Source organism: Megascapheus bottae, chromosome 5 (assembly GCF_031878675.1).
Source record: "Megascapheus bottae isolate mThoBot1 chromosome 5, mThoBot2.hap1, whole genome shotgun sequence".
In the NCBI taxonomy this organism is placed as follows: domain Eukaryota; kingdom Metazoa; phylum Chordata; class Mammalia; order Rodentia; family Geomyidae; genus Megascapheus; species Megascapheus bottae.
In genome coordinates, this window is record NC_143513.1 from 83,975,494 (window position 1) to 84,002,137 (window position 26,644).

Here is a 26,644-nt window from a genome sequence, read left to right on the forward strand (position 1 = left end):
CGGGAAGCCATACCTATTCCTCTGGCAAAATACTCTCGGCATAAGTGAAGGTCGTTCTCACAGGATATCAGAATGATTTCTGACAGGCTCTGGAGAGAAGACAGCGATTTCAGTGCCCAGCACTGAGTGTCGACATGAACCCAGGTCCCCACCGCGCCCCCTTTCCCACCTTGTTCTGCTTATGCTCCATGAGCTTCCGGAAAGATGGCTGCTTGGGCAGAACTTTCCCCCCAGCACACTCCACGATTGCTTTCATTGTCGAGAGGCTGGGGCAGATGCCAGGTGTGATGTAAAAATACTTGGCCTGAAATACAAGAACATATGGACACCCTATGTCAGGTGGTTTTAACATTTACAGTGGGTAACTTTCACAGACCTTACCCTGATACGTTAAAGAGAAATGTCTGAGCCACGCACTGGTAGCTCACACCTATAATCCTAGCTACTCAGGAAGCTGAGATCTAAGGACTGAGGTTCAAAGCCAGGCTGAACAACAAATTCCACGAGATTTCCAACAAAAAGCTGGAAGCAGAGCTGTAGCTCAAGTGGTAGAGTGCCAGCCTTAAGTGAAAAATCTCCAGGACAGTGCCCAGGCCATGAACTGGAGGACCAACACACATATACACACGCAACACACAACACACCATGTCTTGGTTCCTGAAATCAGCAAGGTAGCACTTCCCACAGTACACAGAGTGGGCCTAGAGAAACTCAAACCAGATGTGTAGCCAAGTACCCAGATCTCATATTCCTAAACAAATGGAGTGCTTTATGGCTACAGCAAGAGTGTAACATCTTTCACAATTGCTACAGAATTTACAAATGAGCATTATATTTACTGTATTCCTCTGTCAGGCAACAGACTGACACAGCACCAATCCTTTCCCCGTCTTTAACTTGTCTGCATCCTTTGGACTTGAAAAGAACAGAATATAGTATTTACTGGTGCTTAGGATTTAAACCTCAGCCAGGCACTGGTAGTTCATGGCAACTGGCTTCTCAGGAGGCTGAGAGCAAGAAGGATTAGGGTCCAAGATCAACTTGAGGAGCAAAGTTCTCAGGACCCTCATCTAGAAATAACCAGCAAAACACAGGGCCGAAAGACTGACTCAAGAAGTAGAGTACTCTGAGTTCAAATTGCCAAAAAAGGTGTCTGATAAACTTGTTCCCATGTACACTGTTTTAAATTAGTCATAAAAAGCTAAGCATTTAGAAAAATTAGACTACTTTAGGTAAAACACATTTTAACTCGGTACACCAAGCCATTACTAATCCAACATTTAAGAAGTTCAAAGAGCAGGTTACTCTTACTTAGCTAAGGGAAAAACCATTTTAAGTCCCTAATCAGGTAAGTACTTTTGAATCTTTAGCTCTGAATTATTTATGAAACCCTGAACTAACATTTTCTCCAGTGGAGGATAAGCAGTGTGCTCCATGGTCTCTTCCCAGTGCCTACTGGGCCTTCGCACCCATTTCCTGGCATTCAGTAAGGACCACTCTGCAGGGGTCTCCTGCACTTTCCCTGGGGCAGGCCTGGGACAGGGGCTGGGCTGTGCTGGGCCCTGCCCAGGTCACTGCACCACACCCAGGCTCCTGTGCTCTTCCCTCAAGAGTACCTTGAAAAGGGGAGAAACGTGTGCTCGCTTCAAGGACTCCTCCAGGCTGAAGGAGAAGAGGACTTCCGCCTCGGCGTCTCGGAGGACATAGTTCTGCTCATCTGGAAAACAGAAGGATGGGGATGCACATGCCGGGTGTTCCGGCACACAGCAGCCACACGGCCCACAGCAGCCACACGGCCCACAGTCTCTCCAAGGCAGGGCCTGGCATTCCTGGCTACATTTACCCCTGCAAACTGCAGACTGCCACCCCACCATTCCATTTCCTTCCCCTCAAAAACAATCCACATGCGTGGCAACCAGTCCTTTGCAGAGGCTTTACTGGGAGCAAGGGGCTGCGCCCACCACCCACAGACCTCAGGTCAGGAGATCCAGTCCCAGAATGACACCTGTTAAAAGGCCATCAGGCACAAGCGCCAGAGTCAATGGCTAAATTCGCCATTGACTTACTGATTGATCAAAACTACAGTTCCTTTAAGTAACCCAGCACTTCAGTCCTTAGCACAAAAAAGTAAGACAGCAGGCACAGCAACCAACTTGTTTAACAGTCAACTATCCTCCAGGGTGGGAAGCCAGGTGTAAAGGGAGAGTCGACATGGAGAGGCTCAGAAAGGTCTCTGCCCACTGCCGCACAGAGCCTCCCTCCCCCCCATGCAGCAACCCTCTTGGACGAAAGGACACATGCCAACAGGGTATGAAGCCACAGGAACTGCCATTGTTGCCGATGGGCGGGGAGCAGGGGGAGAAAGGAATGGTGTAGACACATAGAAGAGCAAACACACAGGCCAGGATAGGAGGTGAGGCAGGAGGATCAGGACCCCGAGGCCAGCAAGGCTACACAGGCTACACTGAGAATTCCAAAATCAAAATGTAAACACACTCTTATCTCAGGATTTGGTAACCCCGCTCGCTCCTCGATAATAAAGCACATTCACAAACGTAGCTACCACCAGGTGTCCACAGAGGCTTTTTTAATGGGCTCCCACCTCCTTCACCCTCTCTTCTTAATCACCCCCCTAGCATTGGTAGCTCTTCAAAACCACAGAGCCCTGGACCTCTTAATGGTTGAAAAAGATTTACTCAGAGCTGCACCTAAGAGTGACCGGAGGACCGGCTCATCAGCTTCTCATCCACCCATACTCGCCTGCCACAGCCCTCCGGCATCCTAGACAACCAGCACACAGCCCCACAACACCCCGTCCAGCACGAAATAACCAGACGACTATCATCGCCCTACTATCAAAGCAAAAATGTCCACATGTGGGGCCACTGTGGGCAGGGGAGGCAGCAAAACCTCTCCCTTGTACAGGAATACCACCTAGAAATGTCCCGATTAAGAATGTCTACGGATTAAGAGTTCCGCAGGGACCGGCAGTTTGGCCTAGTGGTTAAAGTGCTTGCCCAGCATGCACAAAGACCCAGGTTCGATTCCTCGGTACCACATACATAGAAAAAAGCTGGAAGTGGTGCTGAGGCTCAAATGGTGGAGCTGTAGCCTTGAGAAAGTCCAAGGACAGTGCTCAGGCCCTGAGCTCAAGCCCAGCAGTGGGCAAAAAAAGAAAGCCCTGCTGCAACCAGACTTGGTGCAACCTCTCAGGTTCCCAAGGGGGTTCACCCAGGCACGTACCAATAAACTTTCCTCTATCTGCCTTAAAAAAAAAAATCCTGTATTTTTTTGTCTTTTCTTTACATTCCAGAAGAACGCAGAACCGTGTCTGGCCCTCAAGTCCCGCACGGCCACCACGCACCGACAAACTGCTGGCACTTGAAGCACTCCTCCAGCCAGTCGGGCGTCACGATGTGCTTCACCACGGAGATGGCCGTGAGGAACTTCACGGTGCGCGTCACCTTGCTGGCGATGAGGTGCGTGCACTTGAGTGTGGACTCGGCCACCTCGCCACCCAGGATGTACAGCTTCTGCAGCACAAACACCAGAGGGAACACACGTCAGCAAGCACCGAGACCCACGCCCGGCCGCAGCCCTGCCCACGGGGACCCGAGGAGCCCAGGGAGGAAGGCGGAGCAATGAGCCACACGGGCGTGTCTGCTGCCGCTCAACCAGCCACCGGCCAGTGAAGAAAAAAACAAACGCAATGCTGCGAGCTCACTGTGCAGTGTGTGGCTCTGCCCTGACTTTCCACACCACAGAGGATGCTGCTGCAGACCCCAACACAAAACCACAGCACCCAAGTGGACTGACACACAGACACATCACAGCGCTCTGCACAGCAGAAAAAACGAGGGCACACTAAATTTACACCAGTACCGACTCCTTAAAAAATACTAGTAAAATGTGCACATCTAATTTCACTCTACTTAGACAGAGGTAGTAAGGATGACCCTCGGCACCAAAACCACTTTCAGAGCTCCTGTTATCGTGCACGTAAGCATGACAAACCTGAGCGGACGACACGGACTGCCCTGCAGTGCACACACTGGCACCCAGAAAACACACGCCAGGGAGGGGGAAGTCTGGAGCAGAGAACCTGAGTGGCAAAGCCCCTCTTGCAAGTGTTCACAGGCAGAAATCAAACTTTACACTAATGGTGCAAGCATCAAAGAGTTAAATTATCACTCACAATGAATGAGGCAGTCACTCACTCACTATTACCACAAAATGTGTTACAACACTGCCAAAAGTTAGAGAATCAAATTAAAGACTCATCTAACAAATGGCGAGCATAAACGTTTACCAAAAGGAACATGGCTAAAAATTCATAAAGACAAATAAAATTGGGCTGGGAGTTTGGCCTAGTGGTTAAAGTGCTTGCCTAGCATGCACAAAGACCCGGGGGTTCGATTCCTTGGTACCACATATATAGAAAAAGCTGGAAGTGGTGCTGAGGCTCAAGTGGTAGAGCTCTAGCCTTGAGAAAGTCCAAGGACAGTGCTCAGGCCCTGAGCTCAAGCCCAGGACTGGCAAAAAAAAAAAAAAAAAAAAAAAAGACAAATAAAATTTTACCTTAATATACTGTTGAACTTGTATAGGCTCAAAGCCAGTGAAAAGCACAAAAGGGGTCAATTCTGGTGTCAGTTTTTTAGTGGGAGGTGGCAGATCTTCAATCCTACAAATGAAGACACAAAGAATAGTACTGGCATTATTATTTAAGGAAATAGCATACCGCAACTCGCAATAATGGACTTATGTGACAAAGAGAAAGAAATTTCAAAATAACAAGAACTAAAGAAAATAACATAATAAAGAAAGAATGAAGGTATTGTTCTATGTCTAGACGTTGAATGAATTCAATAAGGACACAAATGCATGACTACCTCAAATAGAATTCTAACAGCTGAATGAAATAAAAATGATAATGTATGATATAAAAAAGGAATTAGATAAAGAAACAGAAATCTTGAAAAAAATCAAATTGGAATCTTGGGAAATAAATATCTCAACTGCTCAAATAAAACCCCAATGAAATTCTTAGCTAATAGACAGAACAAGTAGAAAATAGGGTAATCAGAATGAAAAAAAAAAAAAGCAGAAGAATTAGATCAATCAGTAAGACAGTGAGAAAACACTAAGAAATATTGCAAGACCTCTCTGACACCACCAAAAGACAAAACACATGAATCATGGATTCAGAAGAAGAGATGCACACTAAAGAAATAAATAACCCATTCAATGAAATAGCAGAAAACTTCCCCAACCTTGAGTAAGAGAGAGTCATCCAGGTGGAGGAGGGTTACAGAACACCAAACAGGGAAGAGCAGAGAAGAAACACCACTAGACACGTGAGAGTTAAAACACAACACAAACTGCAAAAGAGAAGAAACAAATCACATACAATGGCAGCCATCAGAGTATCAGCAGATTTCTCAACACACACTAAATCCAATGAGAGCATGACATAATCTAAGCCCTGGAAGACAGTAACTGTCAACCTTCATAATATGCGAGGGAGAAATAAAACCTAAGCTAAAGGAACTCATAAGTACAAAACCAGTACTACACAAGACGCTGAGGAGTGCCACATGTGGGGGAAGATAAACAAAAAACAAGCAGCGAAGGAGAGACTAAACGCACGAGATAGGCAAAGCAGTACCATCAAGACAAATACAAGAGGAACACTTGCTACTGCTCAACACTAACACGGGATGCTAACCATCTCAACTCTCTCATCAAAAGAAGAGCATGGTAAGGCGATAAAGAAAAAAGAAGACTCAACAATACGTTTTCTGTCAGAAGTATACTTCAAAAAAAATGAACATAAGCTTAGGGTTAAGGATAGGTTCAATACATGAATATCAATACACATAATACATAGCACAAACAGAATCAAAGAAAAAAATATCATCATCTCAACCGACATACAGAAAAGACCGTGGATAAAAACTAAAGACCCCATTGATAAAGCTCCACAGAAATAAGGAATGAAGAATGAAATGGCCAGAGCTGGAGATCATCAAACTGAGACATGCCAAACTCAGAAAGTCAAATCCTGCATGATTTCATTCATGTTTGGAATCTAAACTCAAAAAGCATACATAGACAAGACACATACATACATACATACATACATACATACATGTTTCTATACTTCTATGCATATACACACATATGCATTTATCTTGACATATAGAGAAGTTGGTAATACCCGAGACTGCCTGGGGAAGGGAGGAGCCAAGGAGAGGAAAAGAGAAAGATGGAGGGAAAACAACATACATGTGTCTATGTATGAAGAGAGCCTAGGGGGTCCCACTGATAAGGGAGGATGGACATTAGAGGGTTATTGTGGTTCAAATATAAGCATGTGCAAAATACCACGATGCAATCTCTTGGTACAATTAATGTGCTATTGGTGGTAGATGTTGGTGGTGGTGGTGCTGGGGGGGAGGAGAGGGATGGAGCTCTGGTACAATTTTGCTTCAAGAAAAAGGTCCTCTTTTCCCTCCCCAATGAAACACACCATGCTCCCATGTCTCTACTTACTGTGCAGTCCTAAATGAGACACAGTGCAAGGAGGTTTTGAAGAAAAGTCCTGCTAAATTCTTATCCTGGGAAAATTCTTTGAGACTTCCCCATTGCTGGAAGACTCCAGATGGGCCCTGGCAGACAAGCAACATGCACACGGCGTGGTTACCACTCCTACCTGGCTCGCTTGGAGGAGGGCTGGACATTGGCTGCTTCATGCTGCTTCAGTTTCGGAGGTAACCTTACACCCTGTAATTCAAAGGTTGCCTGAGTTAACCAAATCCATCTCCAAGGAGTACAGAAACTTCCAAGAACCCTCGGCCCAATACTCAAACCACCTCACCGTCTAAAGGCCGCTCTACCTATCTGCACTAGGACTGGCCTCTGTGTCATGTGCATGCATTCTCTTTTCGTCTACCAAATACTCTTGTTCTTTTTGACAGAAGTGGAGTTTGAACTCAAGGCCTTACGCACTGGTTGGTCAGGCGCTCTCCCCATTTGAGCCACACCCCCAGCCTTTTTTGACATTTCTCGTTCATTTTGTAAAATTATTTTAAAGTAGCTGTACAAAGAGGCTACAGCTGCCCGAGTCAGGTTGTGAGTACAATGCTTCTCGGCCAGTGTCGCCCCTTCCATCAGTTCACACACATTTACGTTAAATTAGAGGGAAACTGAGGAGAGTGAGAACGATCTCCTGCTCCCCGCGCAGGGAGGTAAAGACTCCTTGCTCTTGTCATTTTGGGGGTGACGTTCCACGCCTCCCCCATTCCTCCATGTCCGCTGTGCAGGCCAGCATGCCCAGCTTTTCATTGGCTAAGGTAGGGTCTCACAAACTTTTTGAATAGGCTGGCATCAAATGGTAACCTTCTCAATCTCTGACTCCTGAGTATCTAAGGTTACGGGTGTAAGCCGCCAGGCCTGGTCTCCTAGTTCTGTAAACGTTTTCCTCCATGGCTGGAGGCAGGTTCAGCCAGGAGAGAACCTTCATCCACATTACATGCCTGCTGCTTCACCTCACTCTGTCCCCAGACCAGCCGCATCTACAACTCACTGTCCCAATTCAGTAGGGGGATTAACAGCCATCTTACTTCCTTTGCAATTAAGTCTCCTTAAGAAAAGCAATTTTTAAAGCATTTCTTGGCTGAAATGTGACCAAAAAGCACTATGTGACAATCAGATGAAGAGGGCTCAGCTCAGGCAGCATCAGCTCAAGCCCCTGATGCCAGGGCAGAAGTGTGCCAAGCAAGGGGAATGGGAGGGGGGGGCTAAAAAGGTTCCCAGTGGGGTTCTGCACAGCCGGGATCCCCACTGCACCCTCACTGCTCAGTCACTGTACTGTCAACTTAGAGGTGCTTTCAAAAGGACAGACTGTGTTCGTGTTTTCCTGTCTGAGCTGTTTACTGTTCTAAACTACCAGTGACATTTTTACATGCCTCTGCCTCAGCAGAGCAGGCACGAGAATGTCTGCCAATTGCTTTCCACACAGAGCACTGAGCTTTGCAACCATTTCTGCTTCTTCTTTCCACCATCTGTACAGAACAACAACTCCTCAACCCAGTTTCAAAGACCACACTCACACTTCCACATGCTCACTCCCTGGCACGAGAACAAGGCCAGCGCGAGTGCCACGTGGGGCTGGTGTGGAAGATCCCGAAGCCTAACTTATGGGCCTCGGGTGACTGGGAGCGGTCACCACCCGCCATCATTCCTAAAGAAGGCCAGTAAAAGCATCCACCTTGCATGTCACGGCTAGGGAAGACAAGGCCGCCTCTGCTGCAAGTCCTCGCGGGCACCTCCCGGCCACTGCTACAACCCAGGCCTGGGACGGGCTGCCAGCCCCGGCAACTCTGCCCTCTTCAGGAAGCCGTCCACTGCTTCAGCAGCCTTGGCTAAGAGAGTATTGTACACACTACGGAAAACCCTTTTTTCCTAAGAGACAAGGTTTCACTGTGGCCCAGCCTGGCAGGCCTTCAAGTGTCTTCTGGACAGCTGGGACTTCAGGTCCACTCCACTGTGCCTGACTCTGGAAGTCCTTGTTATACAACCACAGGATCATACGTTTACAAATACACGTGCATACTCCAAAAACATTCCAGGCCCACAATTTGCAGCAACAATGGAAGTACTGCTTTCTTGCACTGCCAATGTGCCGTGCAAGCATAATAGAGACAACAGAGACATTCCAAGAAAATACTAATATAGAAGTGTCAGGAAGGGAGATGGCTTTGTCATTAAACATTATTAATGAGAATGTGGACAGCCCTCACTTAAAGGGAGCACATCTGTGTCCTAACAAGTGAAGACACGCGACTCGCCAGTGTCCTGTGAAGTCTCCCATGAGAGACCCCATTCAGTATGATGAGACCCCACATGGAACCTCAGGAAAGCACAATGAGGCCTGGAATCTGTGGATTCCACACCTCCACTTTTAGGGGTCCTCACAGTTCCTGCCTCGACGACCCCTTGACAAACATATGCTCACAACTCCAGACACAATCACACAGCTCTCTGAACTAAGTAATGGTCTCACATGTGTCTGAGAATGACTGACATGAAAGCATCACTAACAGTAGCAAACAGACCCAGGGCACACTATGTATTATACGACAAGTGAGAACATTTTGCCCTCATTCACCATCATTTGATGAACGACGAGAAGTTATAATTTTCAAATACAGCCCTACTGCAATTTACTAACACAGTAAAAGCCAAAGTAAGGAATTAATTTGACATACCATCAGTAACTCTGCTGACACTTTCAATGGGATTCTCCAAGCATCTGAAGAGAGAAATATGTTATTTTTCATGGTGACTCACTATTTACACGAAGATCCCTTTTTCTGAAGCTGGTAGCCCTGGATGTGGGTGGCTGGGATCATAGAAGGGGTAGGGACAATACTCAAGTTTAGGAAACTTTCCAAATGAAGCAGGGAAGGAACAACACACAGCTCTATGCATCAACTGACTCGGCCACTGACTACAAGGGCAGCAAAGAAGAGTGCAGTGTGGTCTCTCGCACACAGCCACTAAGATAGATTGCTGGCAGGAAGGCCCACACGACACTGGGGGGGGGGGGGGCGAGGGAATGGCATGTTCGTGGCTGGGGGAAGAGTCCCTCCGGAATGGCTTCAGAGCTCATGGATGTTCAAGAAGAGGAAGAACTTTCTCATGATTCAAGTCATCAGAAAATCATACTGGGCTTCCTGAACAAATGACATTTCAATGACCTTTCTTGAATACTGTTCCCTTCTGCAAATGCAGAATTAGAATTCATCCTATGCGTGATGGGAAACTCTGGAGAAGCTGGGTAATACCGCAGGTCCACACAGGAGGCCTAGCAATGTCTATGGTATGCTGCTGAGCATGGCAGTAATGAAGAGGAGCAGCGAATGTTCTAGTCGGGGCATGGCTGAGAGGTACCTGGTCCAAAACATCACCGCAGGCTCAAACCCAAACCAACAAAAGGTCCTGGCAAGCCAAGCAGCAGTGGCTCACGCCTGTCATCCTGGCTACTCAGGAGGCTGAGATCTGAGGATTAGGGTTCAAAGCCAGCCTAAGAGATTCTTAACTCTAATTACCCACCAAAAAGCTGGAAGTGAAGCTGTGACTCAAGTGGTAGAAGGTCAACCATAAATAAAAAGACAAAGAAGGGGCCGGGAGTGTGGCCTAGTGGTAGAGTGCTTGCCTAGCATGCACGAAGACCCAGGTTCGATTCCTTAGTACCACATACATAGAAAAAAGCTGCAAGTGGTGCTAAGGCTCAAGTGGTAGAGCTCTAGCCTTGACAAAGTCCAAGGACAGTGCTCAGGCTCTGAGCTCAAGCCCAGGACTGGCAAAAAAAAAAAGAAGATAACAAAGGAACAGCACCCACGGCCTTAGTTCAAGCCCCAGAACAGACATGCACGTGAAGGTGCACGTGCGCTTTCCCTCCCCCCCCCCTCCTGGGGCAGAGTAGGTAGAGCTAGGTAAAGCCAAGAAATCAAGCTTGGTGTGAACAACTGAAGCCTTACTCACCCAGAAGACTTAGCACCAAGTGCTGAGTGGGTGTGAAGGGGTCCTGCAGGTTGAAGGCCGTGTACCGACTGCACTGGACCTGCCTCAGCGCCTCCAGGTTTCCCAGCAGGATGTCTCCCAGCCACTGGGCATTCACACATGGGATCCTCCACTCTTTGGCTTTTTCGTACTTTAAACCACTGGGCCTTTTTGGGGAGGAGACAAAAACTAGACATTAGTACTCTGCTCACACTCAAGTCACATTTACTCTCAACAAGAGCCAAAAGAAAAGGTTCTCAGGAGAGAACTGGCAGGCTTGCTTTAGCACAGTGCAGCCGGGGTCCTGGGACCACCTGCCAGTCTCACTTTCACCTCATTCCCATTACCTAAACTATGGAGTTCCAGTCTCCCTGCTTATTTCGTAGCTGTCTGTGCTAGCATCTCCATGACCAGCACAGCCACTCTTCATTGGCACTGATTTCTATGCACAAGAAGGCTGGCCTAAGGAGACTGCTTTCTCATATGAAAACAGGCCAGTGAAAATTGCTTTAGAAAGGGAGGAAGAATACGACAGAAGCCTGAGATGGCTAGAGTACACTGTGTGCACGCGTGTGGTAAGAATCAGTTAGTCAGATGATGGGGAGAAAGACATGGGTGGTGGAGATATCCCTCCACTGCATGGATGGAGAACGAGAGGATCTCAAAGCGTGCTTACTCTTTACAGATGAGGACGGTGTTGCTGCGGCACAGATACCCTGTGTATCTGGCACCGGCCAAATATGCCATCAACTTCAAGTCGTCTCTGTCATTATCAACAAACCCAGTCACAGAGATGATCTACAGGGAAAGAAGAACCAATCGTGTTGTTAATAGGCTCTTGAGGGGAGAAGGAAAAACGGTAAACATCAACTGCCAAGTGCAAAGTACTGTTGACAAAGTGTAATGGCACCACTCATATGTTAAGATCTTTGGTTCTGTCGTTTTCCTTTGTGATTATTTACACGGGAGAATAAACTACTACTGACCAGGTTCTGCCCACAGCAGCTGCCTTTAAGGTCTGGAAGACTTTGGAGAATCCACCAAACATCTGCCATGTTCTGGGGACTCAGGGGAACTAAGACATTGACTGTGCCAGGTGTTTCTACACTGGGCCCCCATACACAGGAAACCAGAGGCAGTGGGCCAGGATGCGACCACTCCCCACAGAAGCAGGATGAAAACCAACAAGGGGTCTGCCTCACATGCTGTGCGCAGGGCTTCCCTCCCGGCGGGAAGGCCACGGGGAAGTGGAGGGCACGATGCGGTGGCACCATCTTCTTCTTCTTCAGGACCGTATTTAGCCAGTGCGCAGTGATGCATCTCTTCCTCTCGCGTATCGCCTACCAAACACAAAACAATAGGTTCTATGAGGCCACGTTTTCAGCGACCTCCCATCAAGAGAAAGATGACAGCACAGCACAGCACAGCACATAACACATGGCACGTAAAGTAACAAGGCAGCAACAATGGAGCTGTTTACGCTTAAAAATCTAAATGTTATTCATTATCTATCTATGAATGAGAACTTCCCCCCATGGGGAATAAGGGCCACAAATTTCCTAATCACCTTTAAAAAAACAATATGAATAAGATCACGCCGGGGTCCATCAAAATTACAAGTTCCTTTGGCAACACAAGGGCCCTCCATATAACAATGTATAAAGACAAATACTGAAACCTAACCACAGGAGAACAGAGGAGAAAGCAGTGTCTCCACATTTCAACTATGAATGCCCGTCTTTAAGAGGGAGTCTGATTACATTCACACAGTCCATCTGTGGACTTCCAGAACAGGAGGCCGGGGGCTGCAAGGCAAAGGGGTGGAGCAAAGAACAAGCCGGCTCTCAGAAGCCCTTCCAGCCCCTGCCCACAGCGCATCTCAGCACTACAGAATCCCTTTCTTTGGAGAACTGAGATCAATTCTTAGTGCCTGATTTACCTGGAGTTTCCTTTTCTATCTCTATTGCTCCAAGACAAGCATCCACAAAAATATCTAGCCAAAAAGAATACATAAAAGTTAACACGGATGCAGGCGCCAGTGGCTCATGCCTATAATCCAGGGTGTTCAGGAGGTGGAGAGCTGAGGATGGCAGCTGGAGGCCAGCCCACTCAAGCGGCAGGGTCAGCCTTGAACAACAGAGGTCAGGAACGGCTCCCAGCCAATGAACTCAAGCCCCAGGACCAGCACAAATACAATAAGGAAATGGAAAAGGTTCAAGACTGTAGGGCTGAAACAGCAAAGACAACTTACTTCAATTACAGGTGAGCACATTCCTTACCTGTGCATACAGACTACTGACTTGGCTTTCACAGAGAAGATGGGTGCATCGGCTTGTGACTGTGGGATCCACAGTGCCACCGTGTGCCTGGATTATCTATACACAAGATCAAAGTTGTCCACCTCAATTATTCAGAATATAGCAGAGTTCTAATTTCAAATAAGACTTACTATAAGCACTTATCACGTATTTATGTGGTTTTCCCATAGTGTAAATGCCACCTCATAGCAGAATTTACACACTAAACGAAAATAAACTATAGCAGACATCTCATTTCCCAGAAACCAAAATGTTCTCAATAAACCTGCATGCACAGCTTCCTGCCTGCACTGCTGACATTCTGGACGTGCAAATTCTGCATAGCATAGTGGCAGATTTGCTCCCTTAGGAAACCAGTGCTCCAGCTGGGCACTGGAGGGTCTCCCCAATCCTAGCTACTCAGGACAGTGAGACCTGTGGATCTGGACTTGAGTGGAGCCCACAGACAGATCCATGAGACTGTCATTTCTATCTGGCAAAAAGCCACCACTGGAGGCAGGGCTCCGGTGGTAGAGGATTAGCTGTGAGCAAAAAAGATGAACTCAAGATCTTACACTCTTTCAAGTCCCACTTAACATGTGTACATGTGCACACACTCAAGCACACACGCACACACACAGTGTGCCATGCCACCACAAAAAAGCAAATCAGAATCACATGAATGAGGAAGTGGCACTGTGGTTTGAATGGTAAAATGCTAGGCTTGAGCTGAAGAGCTCAGGAACAGCAGCACCCAGGTACAGAGTTTAAGCCCCAGGACTGACCAAAACAACAACAACAAAAAAAGAATCACCTGCGTGAATAGCAAAACTCTGCTTGCAAACAGGTTCAGTTCGGAAGTGAAGAGTGTTATTACAAGGCATTAAACACAAATCAAAATTCAAACTCTGGGGCCAGGAGTTTAGCCTAGTAGTAGAGTGCTTGCAAAAAAATAAATAAATAAAAAATCCAACTCCTACATACCAGGAGGGGAATTTTAACAGGATGTTACAATACAGGCCTGCACCCCAAAGTGATGCTGATCCTGCTTTAGTTACTTTGTGTGCGTGCACGTATGTGTGTGTGCACCAGCCCTGGGCTTGAGCTCAGGGCCGGAGCCCTATCCTTGGACTTTCTCAAGGCTAGAGCTCTACCACTTGAGCCTCAGCACCACTTCCAACTTTTTTTCTATGTATGTGGGGTACTAAGGAATCGAACCTGGGTCTTCTTGCATGCTACCACTAGGCCACACTCCCAGCCCCTACTTACTACTTTTTTTTTTTTTTTTTGCCAGTCCTGGGCTTGAGCTCAGGGCCTGAGCACTGTCCTTGGACTCTCAAGGTCAGAGCTCTACCACTTGAGCCTCAGCACCACTTCCGGCTTTTTTCCATGTATGTGGTACCAGGAATCGAACCCGGGTCTTCATGCATGCTAGGCAAGTACTTTAACCACTAGGCCCAACTCCCGGCCCCTACTTACTACTTTTAAGAGTGCTTCTTTTCCTTTAACTGTTTGCAGATCCATTTGATGAGGCTGTGACACGCCAGCACTTCTGACCTGTACTGTCCCTGTTTCCTTGCCACTTGGCCAAAGCAATGTTGGTGGCTCCTTCAGCTGCTGGGTCTGACGTTTGAACACATTCGCCTTGCTGCCACACACAGGAGGCATGTGAAAGGAAATGTGTCCACCAGACACCTATGTCTGAACGTATCTATATTCCAGTCATCTGACTGATAAGCTGCATCAGTCTAGGTGAAAATCGCCACCTTCAGATTCTGGTGCTACACACTGTGTGGCAAAGCCAGCCTCATCCTAGCCCTCAGTGTCCAATTTTGCTAAAATGGTTTAGTTTTTAGCTTCTTTTTAGGAAGATTTCTAAATGTCACATCCTAAAACTTCCACCTTGTTTTTTTGGTCGGTTGTGGGGCGTAAACTCTGGGCGTGGGGGCTGTTCAGCTCAAGGCTACCGTCCTACCCCTTGAGCCACAGCACCATTTCCGTTTTTCTGGTGGTTAGTTGGAGATAAGAGTCTCACGGCCTTTCCTGTCCATCAAGTCGCCTTTGAACTGTGATCCTCAGATCTCGGCCTCCTGCGTAGCTAGGGTTACAGGGGTGAGCACCTCGCCCAGCCTCCACCTCTTCTTAAGTTTCTGCTCAAACTCAGCCGTCACCGTCCATTTCCCTCACAGTTGACAACTCATCCTGCAACCTGCACATCAGGACCCACACCTGCCCTTGCCCTTTTATTATAAAGGTGGAGAGGTGGAAAGCTCCAATTCCAGGATTATAAGACAACCGCCCGTCTTGTGGACCATCCGTACATGTTTGTGGACTTTCCATCCATCTCCTCAGGAGCCCAGCCTCCCTGCCTCCCAGATTTTCTGTCCATCCCGCATTCCTGCTTCCCTGCCTCATGGACCATCCCATAAAAGCCTGCAAACCTTCCATCCATCCCTGCAGGGAATCCAACCTCCCTGTCTCATACAAACTTGCAGATTCCATCCATGCCACAGGAAGGCAACCTCCTTTCTACCCATCCCCACAGGAACCCAAGCTCCTGCCTCTCTCAGGGACTTTCATCCTCCTCTGTATTTCCCAGCCTTCTCTTCCCCACAGAACTCAGCCTTCCCAAGCTACCCTAGCTAAACCGCCTTCCCTCAACCTTACTCTTATTCTGCGGGGTTCAGGCTGGGACCTACCTCGTCCAGACTCAACACCGGCCCACACAGACAGCTTCATGTCCCACTCAGGCAGGCTTCCTCCAATGAGGTCCCAACTACTTCTAACCCACACCACCAGCCAGCTTGCATTCTCCTGGCCCTATCTATTCATATAGTTCTATTTACCTCACATTCCTCAGTCCTGCAGCATGTTTGACATAGATCAGATTTAAACATCAAGAATGTTTACAGTGAAATACATTCAAGACATGTTTAGACTTACTTAAACTTGGCTAATGAATGCACGCATGTGCACACACACATAGACTACCATCCCACATCTAGACCAGAGGACTTCCTAGTGACTCTAGAATTCTCTAACACTAGAGAAGCAGAATAATTAGGAGATACATTAACTGACGGTCTGGGTCCAAGGTCACCAAACACCTGACCATATACCCCCTCCTAGTTCTAGACAAGTATTTCAAGAACAGTAACAAACCCCCTGAAAAGTAACCTGCCCAGTTCTAACTAAAGTAGATAACCAAAGCACCCAGAGGTGTCTCAGCAAATGTGGCCAACTGTACGGACAGCCAGTCTAGGGAAGCTGACAACATAACCACCCCAGTCTCAGTGAGTTTGGCTGACCACATGGACATCCAGTCCACACACAAGCTCCCTTCTTGCCAGCATGCTCACCCTTTTCCACGTGGCCAGCAGCTGTTTATCGGGCATCTGCTCTGGATAATCAGCAATGGCAAACACACATCCAAGCAAGAAGCCTTCTTCTGGAACTACAATAGAATTACACAGAAGAAAACCAATTAAAACTGTGAATCGGTACACAGAAAAACGAAAAATCCACTTTTCTCAGTTCAATTTGGATTTAATCAGTCTTTTTGTATGTGGGTGTGGTGATACAAGGGCTTAAACTCAGCGCCTTGAGTTCCAGCTCCACTTTTGCATTCATGACTGGAACCCTTACCACTTGAATCATGCCTTCAGTACAAGTTTTTACTGGATCACAGAAGGTAATAGTCTCATGGACTTTTCTACTGGGCTGGATTTGAACTGCAAGCCTCAGATTTCAGCCTTCTGAGCAGTTAAGAGTACAGGTGTGGGCCCCCAGGACCTGGCAGTTCATTATTCTTGACCACGAGGTCACCTTAGGTACATCAGTAATCTAAGTATATTTGGAATAGTCCTACAAATATATTAATTCCTATATAAAAGGAGCACTACAAAATAAAAGCAAAACTTGTACCTGACAACTAAATCCTCTCAAGTCTTTGGGGCAGCCTATATGTTCTATTAAACATCAACATTCACTTCAGAAAATGAGGGGCCAGGAATTTAGCCTATTGGTAGGATGCTTGTCTAGCAAGAAGACCCGGGTTCAATTCCACAGTACCACATGCATAGAAAAAAGCTGGAAGTGGTGCTGAGGCTCAAGTGGTAGGCTCTAGCCTTGAGAAACTCCAAGGACAGTGCTCAGGCCCTGAGCTCAAGCCCAGGACTGGGGAAAAAAAAAATAGTCTAAGCCAGGCGCAAATGCCTCTCACCTCTAATCCTAGCTCCTCAGAAAGGTGGGATCTGAGGGTCACCATTCAAAGCCAGCCCAGGCAGGAAAATGTGACTCCTTTATCTCCAACTGACACCAAAAACAACGCTGGGAAAGTAGCTTAAGTGGTAGAGCACTTGCCTAGTGTGCAGGAAGCCCTGGGTTTGATTCCTTAGTACCACATACACAGAAAAAGCTGGAAGTGGAGCTGCTGCTCAAGTGGCAGAGCTCCAGTACCAGCACAAATAAATGAACAAATGACGTCCCAAAGTATACAAGAAGTCATACTTTAGCTACTGAAGGACCACGGCTCAAGGCTAAGCAGGGGCACAGTAGCATATGCCTGTCGTTGCAGCTATGGCAGTTAATGTAATATAGGACTGTGGGCCAAGTGCACACTAGGCAAAAAGGAAGGCCACTTCAAAAAGATCCACTGCAAAAGTGGGCTGGAGGCATGGCTCAGGGGTAGCCTGAGGCCCCTTCAAACCCCAGCACCACAACAAACACAAAGCTAGCCATCCCACTATAAATGAAGTCTTGTTCGTGTTGTCCTAAACGGTCTATGCTGCTAAGGTAGGATTCCTTACGCACTCCCTCGAAGGACTTATGCAAGTCTGCAACTGGGAGAAAAGGAAAGAATGTCTGCTACTAACGCTCCACTGTCGGGTCATGTCCAAACAGCTGCTGAGGTGGCGGCGGCGGCGGTGGTGGCGGTGGAGGCGGCGGCGGCGGCGGCGGCGGTGGTGGTGGCGGTTGCGGTGGTGGCGGCTGTGGGGGATGCAGGGGCTGCTGGGGTGGGACCTGGTGCTGCAGAGCCTGGGGGGGCTGGCTCAGGTGTTGTGCTGCCTGGTTTTGCATGTGCTGTTGCTGCTGCTGGTGATGGTGGTGTAGGCGCTGGAGCTGCTGCTGCTGCATGTGCTGCTGCTGGAGCAGGCTATGCTGCTGCTGCAGCTGTGCTAGCTGCTGCTGCTGGAACTGGTGCAGCTGCAGGGCATGCTGAGGCTGGAAGGGCTGGGTATGCTGTGGCGGGCGATGCAGCGGCTGCGGAGGGAACGGGAGCTGCTGCTGGGGAAACGGATGCTGATGGACCTGCGGTGGCTGTGGCTGCGGGAATGGGTGTGCTGGGGGGTGTGGGTAGGGCTGCTGCGACATCTGTGGCGGCTGAGGTGGCTGTGGCTGCGGGAACTGCATCAGCTGCTGCGGCTGGAGGTGGAGGACCTGGGGGGGCGGCAGGGGCGGCGGCGGCTGGGGGGGCTGCTGGAGCACAGGGCCTTCTGCAGCCCCTTTCACCTGCCCGAACAGCACCGCACTGGCATTGGTGTGGCCCTGCTGGCTGTGATTCACCTGGTGGTCGAGACTTTTCGTGGGTGCTGAGAGGGACTGCAAGATCTAGAAAACAAAAGTGAAGCCACGCTGTCACTGATGGTTCCTGAAAGGTACTAAAACAGACTCTCAGTCTAAGGGCTAACTGGACATCCTACCCAGCTAATAGTCTACTGTAGAAGCATTAAGTAACTAGAAACTTCAAATACATTGCGTCTTTCTTGTGTACTTACTATGTATCACCAACACCAATAAAGCAAATAAAATTAGTCCCTATTTATAAAACCAAAATCTGCAGGTGAATTATTAGCACCACTGACAAAGATGGAGCAGCAGCACAGGGCAGCCCTGTGCCCTCGGCTGGCAGAGCTTCTTCCCTCACCTGCACAGCCTGCTCTTGACCCGCTCTGCAACACCAGCCGGTTAGGCCTCTGGGAGGCAGACGCACCTTCACCCCAACTTTCTTTCCACAGCTGCCATCTTCCACTTCCTCCTGCCTGTGGCTGAGTCCAATAAAGCAAGGCCCCCAGAAAGAGGATCACTGAAAGCAAGCCACACAAGCTGCAGCAGGAAGACCCAAGCTTCAACCCAAGAGTGGCTCCAACAGCAGCTAAACCTAGCAAGCCCACCTCGTCCCTCATGCACCTGCTCTGTGTTCTGGCAAACAATGCTGGTGACACACAAATGTCATCACTGAGGGGTGCATCTCCTCCCTCAAAGGAGACAATGTGGATATAGTGTCACCTTTACAGTGCCCAGGGCCTGTCCAGGTTTTGAGGTTGGAGGATGGAGAGACTAGGTCAGCAGTAATTGCATTAGCAATTACTTTCTTGACACTTAAGATGACCAACACCCTCAGATAACGAGTATCTTTACTTTCTTTACACCCTCAATAACCAGCATCTGAACCCAACTTCTTATGGTCTTCTGTATACTTAAGCTGGGGGAGTGGGGGGGGCAGTCCACACAACCATATGTGGAGACCAGCTGACACACACAGCCTAGCAGTGAGTCTGCACCGCGGCCTGGGCTATCAAAGGGGAGGGGAGCCAAGACAAGAAGTTTGACTTCTTGGACTATTTCCACTTTGTACACTTTTCTACCCTCTGACATTTATGCGGAGGAAATAAGCACTGCCTGCCATGATGACGAGGCCAAACACATTGTTCCCGCAGTCCCAGGTGGACTCCCCTCACAGAGGGAGCAGGAGCCAAGGAGGAACCCAGGAGGAGGCCAAGCCAGCCTCTGCACATGGGGACATTGTGGAGAGTGGGGACACAAGAAGGCAGGTGTGACAGGAGGCCACCCACAGCTGCTTGTCTTTGAGGTCTAGGTGTGGGGCTAAACAGGGATGCTGCCATGGCTTGTCTCGCCCGCTCCAGGAGAAAAAGGATGGTGGTATGGGACGTGCTCAGGCCAGGAATGGAGGGGGGCCCTGGCTGGGCCCCTGAGCACCTGGAGCCAGCGTGGAGAAATCTGTCATCACACTGGCTGCACTGCCCACTCCCCCTCTTAAACTTTCTGCTCTGCCTCTGGCTGAAAACACCTTTTATTCTGAGGAACAGAAGAAAAATAAAAATTCCACTTAGTCAAGTAACCTGTGCCTTACCACAACCAGCAATTGTAGAAGTCAGCTTTGAGTTTCTCCCTTATAACTGTCACAGTCCTCCTACAAATATCTGAGTCACTGCATACACATACTTAGCCTGGGGCAGGCACCCGATTCCAAACCAAAACCAAGTGCAGTCTCACCAGGAATCTGACTGGTAGCTATGCCTGCCACCACAACTACCCCTTAAAATAAATCTGGCTTCTACCTGTAACATTTCAAAACCTTCTTTTTCTACTTGGGTGCAGTATTGTAATCCCAATACTGAGGGCAGGGCAGGAGGATCAAGGAGCTCCAGCCAGCCCGGGACACGACATGAGAATGCACCCAAAAAACAAACATGCAAGAAATTCTAGTGGTAAAAATAAATTTAAAAAAAAATCACACAAAACCAAACAACAACAAAAACTCAGGCATGCACAAAGCCCTGAGTTCAATTACTTGGCACCACATATCCAGAAAAAGCCAGATGTGGTACTAGGGCTCAAGTGTTGAAGCGCTAGCCTTGAAAAAGCCCAAGGACAGTGCCCAGCCCCTGAGTTCAAGCCCCAGGACTGGCAAAAAAAAAAAAAAAAAAACTTCTCATTTAGCAGTAAAATGTCCTTGGGTTCTTACTTTGCTGGAAAGTTCTCTGAAAGCCTCTGCAGCCGTCTGGACAGTGATCCGTGCTGCCCTCCCGAGAACTCTACCTGCTCTAGAGTCTAGAGAGACGCAAGGGCAAGGGCAGAGGGCTAGGCCCAGCTCCCCACCGTGCACCGACCTGCACTGTAAGCAAGGTCAGCTGGTACCTAGGTGGAAGCTGCCTATGGAGAAGCACACAGTGGCCAATCCTGCCCTGCGCGCTGAGTCCCCAACTGCCACCAGGGGAGCACTACTTCTCCAGCCATTTTTGTGCTTCTCTCACTCTAGGAGGTCTTTAGGCTACACTTCCAGCTGCTTTGGGCCAAGTCTCCTGGGTGACCCAGGCAGGTCACTGGCCAAAACAGTTCCCCGCCTCAGGTGGCCACTGCTCCCAAGCTCCTCGGCCAGAAATGTTGAGTCCTCTTTGCCTCTAGCCTACCACTGTCTGTGAGCAGCACTTCCACTGTCACATGGTCCTCGAGCTTCCCAATGCTTCTGGCCGGTCCCTCTGCTGCTCTTCTCTGCAGCCCAACCCTGCACACCATGCCCCCTCCTGGATGCTCTCCTACCTTAGGGATGCCACTGCTCAGCTGCAGGCCAGCCTAGATGAGCCCTGACAGCCACCTCTGTGACCACCTCCACTCCAGGGCCTTTTCCACCCCAGCATGCTCAGGACCTATGTCAGTCACAGACCCAGTCACCTCTCCAACAGCCACACAGGCCCAGTCTCCTCTAGATAGTCACACAAATGCAGGCACCTTCCAGGATGGAAGTCACAGACCCAGTCACCTCTCCAACAGCCACACAGGCCCAGTCTCCTCTAGATAGTCACACAAATGCAGGCACCTTCCAGGATGGAAGTCACAGACCCAGTCACCTCTCCAACAGCCACACAGGCCCAGTCTCCTCTAGATAGTCACACAAATGCAGGCACCTTCCAGGATGGAAGTCACAGACCCAGTCACCTCTCCAACGGCCACACAGGCCCAGTCTCCTCTAGATAGTCACACAAATGCAGGCACCTTCTAGGATGGAAGTCACAGACCCAGTCACCTCTCCAACAGCCACACAGGCCCAGTCTCCTCTAGATAGTCACACAAATGCAGGCACCTTCTAGGATGGAAGTCACAGACCCAGTCACCTCTCCAACGGCCACACAGGCCCAATCTCCTCTAGATAGTCACACAAATGTAGTCACCTCTACAACGTTCAAACTCAGACACCTTTATAACCGTCACACAGACCCAGTCACCATACAACAGTCACACAGACTCAGATACCTCTACAATAGTCACATAGAACAGTCACCTCTAGGATGGTATCACAGGCTCAGTCACAAGAACCCAGTCACCTTTAGGACGACAGTCACAGGGTCAGTCACTTCTAGAACAGTCACACAGATGCAGTCATCTGTAAGTGAGTCATGCAATGACATCTTGGAAAGGATGCTAGGGGGAGGGACCCTCAAGTCCACTCCAGAGACCACTACCTGGCCTCTTGAGGGTTGCTACTGCTCAGGACTTCAAAAATACTAGGCCTCCTCCTCTTGGGAGAAGCCCCAAAGCTAAGGCTTCAAATGCGTGTCCCTTCCCTACCTCAGCTTCACTGCATCATCCTTCCCCCCGGCTCACCAAAAACCTGGGATCTTCCTGCTTCCCTCGCCTCAAACAAACGCCTCTAGAACAAAGGACAACACAGAAAGCACACACAGCTCCTGCTGGCCGCGTCCACACCTGTCCCACTCTCCCAGGCCACCCTGCCCACCGAGCCCCAGCAGGTGCTCACCTACACGGGTCTTCATGGCTGCCGCTCCTTCTATCAGGAAGTGGCTCCTTCTATCAGGAAGTGGCCTCCGGCCATTCTCCCCAACTTCACATCACCTCCGCCATGAGACCCTTGCTGACACCCTGCTCTCTCCAGAGAGAACCTGGCACTGAAACCGCCAGGTGGCCTGGCCCCCAGGGAAGGGCCCTGAGAAACGGGCCTATAGTGAGGGTGAGTGCCTCAGTGTGGGCATCATAGGTGGGCAGTCACCTGTGGTCCACTACCGGCACCAACATCTCTACCCGGAGGTGGACAGTGGGTACTTACGCACAAATAGGACAGTAAGGTTCTCATTCCAATAAACAGTGCCTGTGAGTCACAACAAAGCATCCCTGACGGAGACGTGAGCTACAACGCTTAAATCCAACACTGATGTTTCCTTTGGAGACTTACGTGTGCTACGTTTGATGGTCGGTTAATCTGCTGAATGTCAGCACTATTAGTGATATTTCTCAACGTCCGTGCTGCTGGACTCCACGTGGCTATCATTTCTGATCGCTCAGAACTTGGGAGGTTCTGTCCAGAGGCCATGAGCCCCCGGACCTCAGGGGGCAGGAGGTTACCTGGAACAGGCGGGACATTGGCACACAAGTTGATAAGCCCAGGTTCCTTTCCCTGAGGCAGCCTGCGCTTTGCCGTGGCAAGCTGTGGGACTTCCGCTGGGGTCCAGTTTAAATTCCGCTCCTGCTTCTCTGGCGATGAATCGGAAGAGTCATCAAACATCAATTCCCCTTTGGAAGCCTCAGTGCTGGGTTTGGGTGAAAACTGCTGTTCACCAGGAGAGCCCTCCCGAGAGCTGGCCAGGCTCGACTTCTCCTCGGTGCTACCCTCATTCTGAGAGTCCTGCTCCTCGTTTTCTACCTCCTCCTCTTCCTCTTCTTCCTCTTCCTCCTCCTCATAGATGATCAGACGAGGATGATAAAACACTTCATCCTTCCTGGTTTTCTCAGATATGCAGTCCAGGACCCAATCGGGAGTCACAATTTTAATGCTTGCTCGTTTCACAGCACACTCATATTTCTCCTATGAGAAGAGCACACACACACACTCAGAAAGAAGATATTATAGTTCATCTATCTCTTGGAACTAGCATTTCAAGAAGAACCATTGCAGTGTCACTGTTCTGTATAGGTGACATGTCCACACTCCTCTGAGGTGGAAGCTGAGCTAGGCTGTCAGGGCCATGCAGAGACTCGGGACACCACTGCACTTCTTGCCAATATGTGACTAGACTTAAATAAAACACATGCCTGTCCCAAAAGCCCCAGACACCTGTTTACACCTGGACAAGGAAGTTACCGACCAGCAAAGACCCAGCAGGATGAAGCAGAATGGCCTCCTGACCTGCCAAGGAGAGGCTGGATCAATCTGACTGGGGAGCTCATCCGTCACAGGATGCTCACATCTGGCCGTGTGAGCTCCTCCGGGCTCAGGGATCCAGCCAGGCACTGCGGGGCAAGTTCCTCCTGAACCTGTTGTTAAAGGCACCAGGCAACCCAGGTCACAGGAAATGCCAGGCCTAAGGGAAGTTCAACAAGGGGAATGGGCAGAAAGAACCACAGCCCCACTGAGAGGGCACAGATAACATCTTCCATGTACACTGGATTGCAGTTATAAATACATGCACGTATTTGGAAAACAACAGAGGAGCCATGTTAGCGACCCCTGTACCCCTATATGTGCTTTCATTCTCACATTCTGGTGGCAGTTGCTTGTTTTGCTAATTCTAGGGTTTAAAGTCAGGGCCTGGGAGCTTTTCCATACAAAGGTAGCACTCTACCACTTGAGCCACAGCTCCAATTCTGGCTTTTTTGGTATTTTATTGGCAATTAAATAAAAGTCTCACAGATTTTCCTAACCAGGCTGGCTTCAAACTATGATCCTCAGAACTCGGTCTCCTGAGTAGCGAGGATTACAGGAATGCGCGACCCAGTGCCCATACTTCTGGTTTTAGCTTTTTTTTTTTTGCTAGACAAGTACTTTAACACTGATCTCTGGCCCTCTTTTTAAAAATCATTTTAAATGTACATTATAAATATAGGTATTACCAAAGGAGGCCGTGTATGAAATCCTTGAACCTCTCCACACCCATTACTGGAAAGCTTGTGCAAATCTGCTGCCTGACTCTAACCATAGGCTTCTGAAACCCCACCACTGTCACCACCTGCTCAACGCTTCCAGCAGCCTCAGACGTCTTCAAGGCTCAGGAAGGCCAGCGCAAGCAGGCTCTTCTGCTGGAGGGGGTCTCGCACAGGTGACCGCCACAGCAACCCACTCAGCTCCGGGCAATGCAATATAAAGCCCAGAGACTCTTATTTCCCACTAGAAAATGCGAAGTGGGGCTTGGCTCAAGGGTAGGGCGGTAGCCTTGAGCTGAAGAGCTCAGGGACACTGCCCAGACCCAGAGTTCAAGCCCCATGACCCCCCCCCACACACACACAAAAAATAGCTACGGATAACTCATAAGCCAAGTTTAAATGTCTCAGCCATTATTATGTGGAATTGCAATTCTCCAAAATAACTTCCTAAAGCTGGACGTGGTGGCTCATGCCTGTAATCCAAGGTACTCAGGAGGCTGAAATCTGAGGATCAAGGTTCAAAGCCAGCCCGGTCACTAGACCCTGAGCCTCCTTTCTCCAATTAATCACTAGAAAGGGGGAAGTGGGGCTGTGGCTCAAGGGGTAGTGCAGTAGCCTGTGCTGCAGAGCTCAGGGACAGCATCCAGGCCCAGAATTCAAGTCCCATTACCCACAAAAACCAAAAAACTTCCTAAGTGTCCAGGTCCTCAGAAGTCCCCTGGGCACAGGTGGCAGGCCGGTGCTGAGAGCCCAGATCAGGTTAGTGACACAAGATGGGCAGGGAAGGCTTTCACACTTAGAGGCCTCCTCATGCTCCCCTCACACTCCTCCATACTTTTCAGTGAGACACGGAACTTCACTTCACCATCTGCACACACCTCTCCTAGGTAATCACTGTAACAACAAAAACCTGCATCCACTTGAAAAAGAACTGACAGTCACAGTCACACATCCTACAGAGAAAAACTTTAAATTATCTCAACAGATTTCAGACTACAGAGGAAGGATCAAACCTCAGGCATCCTAAAGGGATTTAATGTCAAATATTATATTTAGTCATATAGCCTAGCCACAGATATAATCATGAATCAAACACGTGCCAGCTCATTATAACCTATGTTAACGTAAAGCCTAGCTCCTCCAGGTTACCTGCAGGCTGCTGCTTCAGCCTTCAGGACACAAGGAGACGGGCTGGAGTGGCAAGTGCCCGCCTTTTAAGTTTGTGATGCCAAGTTGTAAGCAATGTGTTTTCTGTGTAAGGCCTTACTTTGCTTGAACACAGCTGGTGAGGAGACAGAGGTGACAGTGTCACCTGAATAGGAATCCACGGAGAACAATCTGATCATGTGGCTGACACCAAATATTCAGAGGAAAATTGTCTCACTGACATTTTTCGGAGCTCCTATAAATCAAAGAGTGAATGACCAGACAATAACTATTTCTACCTGATTCGATCTTTTTACTCAGGGAACTGAGTCGCTCTCTCATAGCAGTATCACTTGCGTTTCAAAGCCATCAGTAGACTTAAAACCCTAGTTTTTGTCATGACATTCCTGGTAATGCTACCAAAACACATTGTTACACCCAAATTGGGAGGTGACCACCTCTACATTTCCAGCAGCAGTGCTCAGGCAATGGACGCCTAGACATGCTATATGACTAGCCCGTGCCTGTGTTTGGTTTACACATGAACATCTTGACTTCACCAAAGTTTATTTAGGAGCTGGATGCACGGGGAGCCGGTACCACAGAGTGGGATCAAAGCCATGATCAGACAGTAAAGTCCGAGAGACTCCATCTCTAATTAATCAGCAAAAAACAAGCTAGACTAGAGACACAACTCAAGGGTCAAAGTGCCAGTTAACATAAAAAAATTATTTTTTTTTTAAAGCCAAACAAGGGCCAGCAGTTTGGCCTAGTGGTAGAGTGCTTGCCTAGCATGCACAAAGACCCAGGTTCAATTCCTCAGTACCACATACATAGAAAAAGCCAGAAGTGGTACTGTGGCTCAAGTGGTGGGGCTCTAGCCTTGAGAAAACGCAAGGACAGTGCTCAGGCCCTGAGTTCAAGCCCCAGGACTGGCAAAAAAAAAAAAGCCAAACAAG

General features: G+C 48.8%; 1 protein-coding gene across 2 annotated transcripts in view; it reads right to left on the reverse strand.

The window, feature by feature from the left end:
- The window catches only part of Paxip1 (PAX interacting protein 1), a 44,082-nt gene that overhangs the window by 2,269 nt on the left and 15,169 nt on the right, over positions 1-26,644 (reverse strand). The window contains exons 6-19 of one of the 2 annotated variants that reach the window (XM_090333594.1): positions 22,855-23,484; positions 17,738-18,473; positions 16,223-16,317; positions 12,846-12,941; positions 11,769-11,906; positions 11,243-11,364; positions 10,549-10,733; positions 9,270-9,313; positions 6,713-6,783; positions 4,579-4,681; positions 3,365-3,533; positions 1,617-1,717; positions 170-304; positions 14-89 (exon numbers count right to left, since the gene is read on the reverse strand). In XM_090333594.1, coding sequence (XP_090189720.1) covers positions 14-89; positions 170-304; positions 1,617-1,717; positions 3,365-3,533; positions 4,579-4,681; positions 6,713-6,783; positions 9,270-9,313; positions 10,549-10,733; positions 11,243-11,364; positions 11,769-11,906; positions 12,846-12,941; positions 16,223-16,317; positions 17,738-18,473; positions 22,855-23,484 — 2,701 coding nt within the window. Of the gene's footprint in view, positions 1-13; positions 90-169; positions 305-1,616; positions 1,718-3,364; positions 3,534-4,578; positions 4,682-6,712; positions 6,784-9,269; positions 9,314-10,548; positions 10,734-11,242; positions 11,365-11,768; positions 11,907-12,845; positions 12,942-16,222; positions 16,318-17,737; positions 18,474-22,854; positions 23,485-26,644 lie in introns of those variants that run through there. The other variant, XM_090333595.1, reaches the window with a different exon arrangement.